Below are 10,128 nucleotides of genomic sequence, written 5' to 3'. Positions count from 1 at the left end.
AACTCTGTGATATCTTTCCAAATAGAGAGAAGAAGATATATTGATTATTTTTTTTGTTTTTTTAATATGAGAGCACAATAAAACATAATGATTCAAAGTTTTGTCCTTCAAACTTTCTCAGACAAACAGCAATTCCTGAAGACATAATTTCTCCAGCCTCGTGCAATAACGTGACGCGCACAATTTTTCATATCTTCATTGTTCCAAAATTTTAAATTCATATATTTCAACAAAGATTCCAAAATCATTAAATATATGTGTGGGGGACCAAGAATTCTTAAGTTCTCCGAAAGCCTATAGTTAAGTAGGGCTCAAATCCCCTGTTAGGAGTTACCATACGGTCCCCTGTTGTGAGTTGCTTAATGCCGTGTTTGGCTTGGCACAAGAAAAAGAAGTCCACAAACGGCATAGTAACTTAACGTGCCAACTGTAAAACCAATAAAAAGAAAAAAAAAAAAGAAAAAAAAAAGAAGAGGGAAAGTTGAAATAAGCTGCCGCCCCCGCCCTTCTGCAGTTTCACTGTCCCCTTATTCCCTTTTGCTTTTGTTATTTCCCTCCTTCCTTTCTCATTTTAATCCAAACCCTTATTCTTCTCTCTTTGTTCCATGAAAAAAACATATTGCTTTTGAATTTCTTTTTTATTGGAAACCCTAATTCCTCTCTCCTCTATTCTTACTTTTTTATAATCTTTTTTGAATCAAAACCCAGATTGTAGTGTGCTGATTTCTCAATGCAATGTCAACTATTCATCTACAGGAAGGAAATCTACAATGGACCTGATGTGGTATCTACAATTGACCTAATTAATGCTTGATTGTTGGTAAGTGTTATTAATATTGTACATTTAATATATTGTTCATTTACAGTGAAATTTTTGTTTTGAACGAAACAATGTAGATTTAGAAAATTTATGATTCTTTCATTTGTCATCGATCTGTCATTGTAATGAATGTAAAATCTTCCATAATTGATTTTTAGAACTGAATTGGCTTCAGTAGGTATGAATGTGTTATCAAAAAAATTGGTATTAAATGCATGCGGCAACCAAATCGGGCTGGAAACGAAAAAATGAAAAAATGCATAAAGGAGCCGGCTCCACCCAAAGTGGAGCCGCCTCCACTACCAAGTAGAGCCGGCTCTACTACAAAGTAGAGCCTGCTCCACTTTGTAATTGAGCTTGCTCTATTTAGAGAAGGCTCTAAATCACCTAGAGCAGGCTCCAATAAATATTGGAGCCTGCTCTAGGTGAATTATTAGACATTTCAGAGGTTAATATTCGATATTTATGAGAAAAAAAAATTGCGAAGTTTAACAAATAGGAACTCTGATCACCTTCACCATCAAAATAAGCTATTGACACAGTTCTGTAAAACTAATTTCACACCTCTGTAAAACTAATTTGACACCTAAATTTAACATTTTTTAATTCTTTCATTTGTCATCTGTTAGTGTAAATTATGATATTTTTCTACTTGAAATTGACATTGGTTAAGCATTCTAGCATATTTGAATTGTTAGATAATTGTAGGATTTTTTTCTATAATCTTCTCTAGTGAATGTAAAATCTTATATAATTGTTTTTTTTAACTGAGTTGGCTTCATTAGGTACCAATTTGTTATCCAAAATATTTTTTCTTCTCATGTATGCGGCAATTACACATTTCACAGGTTATTATGTGACATTTATGAGAAAAAATACATTGTGAAGTTTAATAAGTAGGGACACTGATTACCTTCATCATCAAAATAAACCATTTACACAGTTCTACTAAACTAATTTCACACATTTGCAAAACTAATATCACACCTAAATTTAACATTTTTTAATTCTTTCATTTGTCATCCGTTAGTGTAAATTATGATTTTTTTTTTTACTTGAAATTGACATTGGTTAAGCATTCTAGCGTATTTGAAATCTTGGATAATTGTAAGATTTTTTCAATAACCATTCTAGTGAATGTAAAATCTTCCGTAATTGTTTTTTTTTTTTTTTTTTAACTGAATTGGCTTCATTACGTACCAATGTGTTATCCATATATTTTGTCATCTCATGTATGCGGCAATTACACATTTCACAGGTTATTATGTCACATTTCTGAGAAAAAATACATTGTGAAGTTAATAAGTAGGGACACTGATTACCTTCACTATCAAAATAAGCTATTCACACAGTTCTACAAAACTAATTTCACACCTCTGCAAAACTAATTTCACACCTAAATTTAACATTTTTTAATTCTTTCATTTGTCATCCGTTAGTGTAAATTATAATATTTATTTACTTGAAATTGACATTGGTTAAGCATTATAGTGTATTTGAAATATTGGATAATTGTAGGATTTTCTTCTATAATCTTCAATAACCATTCTAGTGAATGTAAAATCTTCCATAATTATTTTTTTGTAACTGAGTTGGCTTCATTAGGTACCAATGTGTTATCCAAATATTTTGTCTTCTCATGTATGCGGCAATTACGCATTTCACAGGTTATTATGTGACATTTATGAGGAAAAAAACATTGTGAAGTTTAATAAGTAAGGACACTGATCACCTTCACCATCAAAATAAGCTATTCACACAGTTCTGTAAAACTAATTTCACACATCCACAAAACTAATTTCACACCTAAATTTAACATTTTTTAATTCTTTCATTTGTCATCTGTTAGTGTAAATAATGATATTTTTTTAGTTGAAATTGACATTGGTTAAGCATTCTAGCGTATTTAAAATCTTCGATAATTGTAGGATTTTCTTCTATAATCTTCAATAACCATTCTAGTATATGTAAAATCTTGCATAATTGTTTTTTTTTTAACTGAGTTGGCTTCATTAGGTACCAATGTGTTATCCAAATATTTTGTCTTCTTATGTATGCGGCAATTACACATTTCGCAGGTTATTATGTCACATTTCTGAGAAAAAATACATTGTGAAGTTTAATAAGTAGGGACACTGATCACCTTTACCATCAAAATAAACTATTTACACAGCTCTGCAAAACTAATTTCACACCTAAATTTAACATTTTTAATTCTTTCATTTGACATCCGTTAGTGTAAATTATGAATTTTTTTTTCTTGAAATTGACATTAGCTAAGCATTCTAGCGTATTTGAAATCTTGGTTAATTGTAGGATTTTCTTCTATAATCTTCAATAACCATTTTAGTGAATGTAAAATCTTCCATAATTGTTTTTTTTTTAACTGAGTTGGCTTCATTAGATACCAATGTGTTATCCAAATATTTTGTCTTCTCATGTATGCGGCAATAACACATTTCACATGTTATTATGTCACATTTATGAGAAAAAATACATTATGAAGTTTAATAAGTAGGGACACTGATCACCTTCACCATCAAAATAAGCTATTCACACAGTTCTGTAAAACTAATTTCACACCTCTGCAAAACTAATTTCACACCTAAATTTAACATTTTTTAATTCTTTCATTTGTCATCCGTTAGTGTAAATTATGATTCTTTTTACTTGAAATTGGCATTGGTTAAACATTTTAGCGTATTTGAAATCTTGGATAATTCTAGGATTTTCTTCTATAATCTTCAATAACCATTATAGTGAATGTAAAATCTTCCATAATTGTTTTTTTTTTTTTAACTGAGTTGGCTTCATTAGATACCAATGTGTTATCCAAATATTTTGTCTTCTCATGTATGCGGCAATTACACATTTCACAGGTTATTATGTCACATTTATGAGAAAAAATACATTGTGAAGTTTAATAAGTAGGGACACTGATCACATTCACCATCAAAATAAGCTATTCACACAGTTCTGTAAAACTAATTTCACACCTCTGCAAAACTAATTTCACACCTAAATTTAACATTTTTTAATTCTTTCATTTGTCATCCGTTAGTGTAAATTATGATTCTTTTTACTTGAAATTGGTATTGGTTAAGCGTTCTAACGTATTTGAAATCTTGGATAATTATAGGATTTTCTTCTATAATCTTCAATAACCATTCTAGTGAATGTAAAATCTACCATAATTGTTTTTTTTTTTTTAACTGAGTTGGCTTCATTAGATACCAATGCGTTATCCAAAAATTTTGTCTTCTCATGTATGCGGCAATTACACATTTCACAGGTTGTTATGTCACATTTATGAGAAAAAATACATTGTGAAGTTTAATAAGTAGGGATACTGATCACCTTCAGCATCAAAATAAGCTATTCACACAGTTCTACAAAACTAATTTCACACCTCTGCAAAACTAATTTCACACCTAAATTTAACATTTTTTAATTCTTTCATTTGTCATCCGTTAGTGTAAATTATAATATTTATTTACTTGAAATTGACATTGGTTAAGCATTATAGTGTATTTGAAATATTGGATAATTGTAGGATTTTCTTCTATAATCTTCAATAACCATTCTAGTGAATGTAAAATCTTCCATAATTATTATTTTTTAACTGAGTTGGCTTCATTAGGTACCAATGTGTTATCCAAATATTTTGTCTTCTCATGTATGCGGCAATTACACATTTCACAGGTTATTATGTCACATTTATGAGAAAAAATACATTGTGAAGTTTAATAAGTAGGGACACTGATCACCTTCACCATCAAAATAAGCTATTTACACAGTTCTGTAAAACTAATTTCACACCTCTGCAAAACTAATTTCACACCTAAATTTAATATTTTTTAATTCTTTCATTTGTCATCCGTTAGTGTAAATTATGATTCTTTTTACTTGAAATTGGCATTGGTTAAGCATTCTAACGTATTTGAAATTTTGGATAATTCTAGAATTTTCTTCTCTAATCTTTAATAACCATTCTAGTGAATGTAAAATCTTCCATAATTATTTTTTTTTTTAACTGAGTTGGCTTCATTAGATACCAATGTGTTATCCAAATATTTTGTCTTCTCATGTATGCGGCAATTACACATTTCACAGGTTATTATGTCACATTTATGAGAAAAAATACATTGTGAAGTTTAATAAGTAGGGACACTGATCACCTTCACCATCAAAATAAGCTATTCACACAGTTCTGTAAAACTAATTTCACACCTCTGGAAAACTAATTTCACACCTAAATTTAACATTTTTTAATTCTTTCATTTGTCATCCGTTAGTGTAAATTATGATTCTTTTTACTTGAAATTGGCATTAGTTAAGCATTCTAACGTATTTGAAATCCTGGATAATTATAGGATTTTCTTCTATAATCTTCAATAACCATTCTAGTGAATGTAAAATCTTCCATAATTATTATTTTTTTAACTGAGTTGGCTTCATTAGATACCAATGCGTTATCCAAATATTTTGTCTTCTGATGTATGCGGCAATTACACATTTCACAGGTTGTTATGTCACATTTCTGAGAAAAAATGCATTGTGAAGTTTAATAAGTAGGGACACTAATCACATTTACCATCAAAATAAGCTATTCACACAGTTCTGTAAAACAAATTTCACACCTCTGCAAAACTAATTTCATACCTAAATTTAACATTTTTTAATTCTTTCATTTGTCATCCGTTAGTGTAAATTATGATTCTTTTTACTTGAAATTGGCATTGGTTAAGCATTCTAGCGTATTTGAAATCTTGGATAATTACAGGATTTTCTTCTATAATCTTCAATAACCATTCTAGTGAATGTAAAATCTTCCCTAATTGTTTTTTTTAACTGAGTTGGCTTCATTAGATACCAATGCGTTATCCAAATATTTTGTCTTCTCATGTATGCGGCAATTACATATTTCACAGGTTATTATGTCACATTTCTGAGAAAAAATACATTGTGAAGTTTAATAAGTAGTGACACTGATCACCTTCACCATCAAAATAAGCTATTCACACAGTTCTGCAAAACTAATTTCCACCTTTGCCAAACTAATTTCACGCCTAAATTTAACATTTTTTAATTCTTTCATTTGTCATCCGTTAGTGTAAATTATGATTTTTTTTTACTTGAAATTGACATTAGTTAAGCATTCTAGAGTATTTGAAATCTTGGTTAATTGTAGGATTTTCTTCTATAATGTTCAATAACCATTCTAGTGAATGTAAAATCTTCCCTAATTATTTTTTTTTAACTGAGTTGCCTTCATTAGATATCAATGTGTTATCCAAATATTTTGTCTTCTCATGTATGCGGCAATTACACATTTCACAGGTTATTATGTCACATTTCTGAGAAAAAATACATTGTGAAGTTTAATAAGTAGGGACACTGATCACCTTCACCATCAAAATAAGCTATTCACACAGTTCTGCAAAACTAATTTCACACCTTTGCGAAACTAATTTCACGCTTAAATTTAACATTTTTTAATTCTTTCATTTGTCATCCGTTAGTGTAAATTATGATTTTTTTTACTTGAAATTGACATTAGTTAAGCATTCTAGAGTATTTGAAATCTTGGTTAATTGTAGGATTTTCATCTATAATCTTCAATAACCATTCTAGTGAATGTAAAATCTTCCCTAATTGTTTTTTTTTTAACTGAGTTGGCTTCATTAGATACGAATGTGTTATCCAAATATTTTGTCTTCTCATGTATGCGGCAATTACACATTTCACAGGTTATTATGTCACATTTATGTGAAAAAATACATTGTGAAGTTTAATAAATAGGGACACTGATCACCTTCACCATCAAAATAAGCAATTAACACAGTTCTGAAAACTAATTTCACACCTCTGCAAAACTAATTTCACACCAAAAGTTAAATTTTTTTAATTCTTTCATTTGTCATCAGTTCGTTTAAATTATGATATTTTTTTTTACTTGAAATTGACTTTAGTTAAGCATTCTAGTGTATCTGAAATCTTGGATAATTGTACGATTTTTTAGGCCTTTTCATTAGTTTGGTAAATATTTAGTATATATATATTTTTTGTCACAAGTTATAGAAACTGACTTTGACGTTTTGATTGACCTTTTGGTTGTTGTAGAATTCATACTGAAGTTATCCCAATGGATAATGACTTAAGTATTAATGATGTGAGAACAAGCGTTCCAATCGTTGCCGAAATCAATATTTCTGAAAACTTAGTAGCAGAAGTTGTCAATCCCATTGACATAGAATTCACACCAAAATTGAACATGTAGTTTGACACTGAGGATGAAGCATACGACTTGTATAATGCTTATGGGGGTAAAGTTGGATTCAGTATTCGTAAGGATTATGCAAATAAAAGCCGTAAGACAGGAAATATTACAACAAGCAAGTTTGTGTGTTCCAAACAAGGTTTTAGGGTGAAGGACAAGAGGGATATCCATACAAGAAAGCCCAGGGCGGAAACTCGAACCGGTTGTGGTGCACTGATGCAAATTAGATATGACCGCAAGAAGGGAAAGTATGTTGTATATAATTTTGTCGAATCTCACAATCATCCTATGATAATTGAAGAATGCACACATATGATGCCATCACAATGAAGAATAAGTGTTGCCCAAGCAATTGATGTGGAATTGGCCTGCCAATCTGGAGTTCCACTCGGTAATGCATTTGAGTTAATGAGCAGGCAGGCTGGTGGGAGGCAATCAATTGGCTACACCAAAGTTGATCAACAAAATTTTCTAAGGACAAGAAGACAGAGTGAGTTAGAATACGGAGAGAAGACATGGCTGATGAATTATTTCAAAATTCAATCTTGTGAGAATCCTTCATTTTTTCACACTGTGCAGTTGGATAGCGATGAAATGATAACTAATATCTTCTGGGCAGATTCGAGAATGATAATTGACTATGGGCATTTTGGAGACGTCGTCACATTCGACATGACATACAAGCTCGTCCAAAGCAATCGTCCTTTTGCGGCTTTTCTTGGTTTGAATCATCATCGGGAGACTGCTGTCTTTGGACTAGCATTGATGTATGATGAGACTGCCAAGTCCTTTGCGTGGCTGTTTGATTCATTCTTGAATGCAATGTCAAGTAAGTAGTCTAAATGTAAATTTTTTTTTTTTCTTTTTGCAATTATTAAAGGCTGAAGTTGATCATGCCCTTTTAATAAAAATCAGAATCATACTGAAAAAGTCTATATATATATATAAAAGAAAAAAAGAAAAAAAAAAGGAAGGGTTAAAAAAGGGCATGATCAACTTCAGCCTTTAATAATTGAACATGGCCATTCTTTTTTACCTTTTTTATGTGATTTACTTTTTCAAATGAAGATATTTTATTGGGCCATAATGGTCTTGCCTTCAAATTTTCAATACTGTTAAAAATTTTAGTGATGATGTTTGATAAGATTGCCTATTCATTTACATGCCTTTTTTATATATTCTTGAATGTGATGTTAGGTAAAGCACCACAAACGATTCTTACTGACCAAGATGGTGCAATGGCAAACGTGTTGGCACAAGTTATGCCGAGGACAAGACATTTACTTTGCATGTGGCACATCATGGCAAATGCACAGAAGCATGTAGGCACCATTTTTAGGAATGATGAAGGGATTAAAAGTGTGCTGAGTCAATTCATGTACTGTTATGATGATGAGGATGATTTTTGTATACAATGGGATGTAATGTTAAGGGACTACAATGTTGTTGGTAACACATGGTTGAACAATTTGTTTGGTTTAAGAGAAAATGGGGTTATCCATTTGTTAAACATTGGTTTACCGCTGGAATGCGGACAACGCAGCTGAGTGAAAGTTTAAATAGCTGCTTGAAAGAGTACTTAACCAGGAAAATGAGTATTCCAGATTTCTTCATGCACCTTGACAGGCTATTGTCAGACAAACGGTACAAGGAATATCAAGCTGAGTATGGTTTACTCAGTAAACTACCTAGACTTAAACAAAATTGTCCCATTCTAAAACAAGTGGGCAATATGTACACATTGAAGATTTTTGAACTTTTCCAGGACCAATTCATAGAAGCTTGTGTGGTTGGTACCGTGGAAGGAACAAGTTTTGATGAAAATGGATTACGTGTTTCTAGAGTATCTGTTCATGATGGCAGTATGGATCGGACTGTGACAAGGTGGGATGATGGCTTTCTAACTTGTTCGTGCGGGAAATATGCAATGGAAGGTATTTTGTGCAGCCATGTACTTAAAGTACTGAAAGACGACACTCAGTATTTCAAAGAATTACCTTCTATGTATATACTAAAAAGGTGGATGAGAAAAGCTAGGGATAACAGCGTACAAGACATCCGTGGATGTGAAGTTATTGCTGATCCTAAACTTGAAGTACGCAGAAGGTATAGGATGTTATGTCGTTTTTTTTTACAGAAATCAGCTCATTTGCATCCGAGAAAGAAGAGGTATTCAATAATTTGATGCTAAAGGGGATGAAATGGAAAAGGAAACACATTAATGTTGAAAGGCAATGTTTCGATGTTGAACAAGAGGCAACCAATTCAGCTTTTTCAACTGAAAGAAGTAATAATCATGAACATAATGAAAGTATCATTGGGCAAGCCGTGACCGGAAGTAATGCCAAGGGTATAAAGAATAAAGAAACAGGTGGTAAGGGACCAAGGCACAGGAAGAAGAATAAATTTGAACAATACATGCAAAGAAAAAAAAACTATGCGAAACGAAAGGTTAATTTAATTTATTTTTCTATTATTTGATAATTTAATTTTCCAGTATATGTCATTAACATTTTGATATTAGCAATGTCATAATTTTGTTTTTACAATGAATAAATCTATTATTTTGTAGAAATCAAATGGCAACAACAGTGTTAGTGCAGGTGTAGGTGGCAGTAGTACCGTGCCACCTATTACATATGTACGTCTGAATGTGAGTTTTCTCCTTTTCTTAAATGAAAACATTGATTTTTTATTTTTTATATATTATTATAATTTTCAGTATGATAATCTCTTAATTAAGAATGTTTATATTGAAATAAGGGTTGTGACATTCCTAGCGACGCCACTTGGATTTACGAAGATCATCGCCCATGTGCACGTTTACATTCGGAAACAAATATCGACCAAATGACATATTGCCCTACCACTAACTTCAGTCATCCCAGGACTCCACCAACTGAACAGGTATAAACAAACTTTTATTCTGAACTAGGTATATAAAAATTAATGAACATTATTTCATACTTTTGAAATCCATTAGTTAATGAACATTGAGAATATATTGGCCGGGGACTCCATTTGTTTC

General features: G+C 31.3%; 1 protein-coding gene across 1 annotated transcript; it reads left to right on the top strand.

Moving 5' to 3' along the window:
* The first annotated feature begins 6,965 nt into the window (after nt 1-6,965).
* On the top strand, nt 6,966-8,647 carry LOC132282243 (protein FAR1-RELATED SEQUENCE 5-like). The gene is made up of 4 exons (XM_059783851.1): nt 6,966-6,992; nt 7,101-7,348; nt 7,433-7,929; nt 8,298-8,647. Exons 1-4 carry the CDS (start codon nt 6,966-6,968, stop codon nt 8,645-8,647), a joined length of 1,122 nt encoding a protein of 373 aa, XP_059639834.1.
* The last annotated feature ends 1,481 nt before the right edge of the window (nt 8,648-10,128 follow it).

The sequence above is a fragment of the Cornus florida genome, unplaced genomic scaffold (assembly GCF_030987335.1).
Source record: "Cornus florida cultivar Cherokee Brave unplaced genomic scaffold, ASM3098733v1 CherokeeBrave_3.0.0_Hap2_Chr11, whole genome shotgun sequence".
Lineage (NCBI taxonomy): Eukaryota > Viridiplantae > Streptophyta > Magnoliopsida > Cornales > Cornaceae > Cornus > Cornus florida.
The sequence above is the reverse complement of the archived record's forward strand: the minus strand, read 5'-3'. Positions and strand labels throughout refer to the sequence as shown.

Excerpts from the sequence above, each read along its gene's own strand:
- LOC132282243 (XM_059783851.1), top strand. The coding sequence starts at position 6,966 with ATGGATAATGACTTAAGTATTAATGAT. Across the intron at positions 7,349-7,432 it reads TATGACCGCAAGAAGGGAAA|AATAAGTGTTGCCCAAGCAA; the intron begins GTATGTTGTATA and ends ATCACAATGAAG. Across the intron at positions 7,930-8,297 it reads ATTCTTGAATGCAATGTCAA|GTAAAGCACCACAAACGATT; the intron begins GTAAGTAGTCTA and ends ATGTGATGTTAG.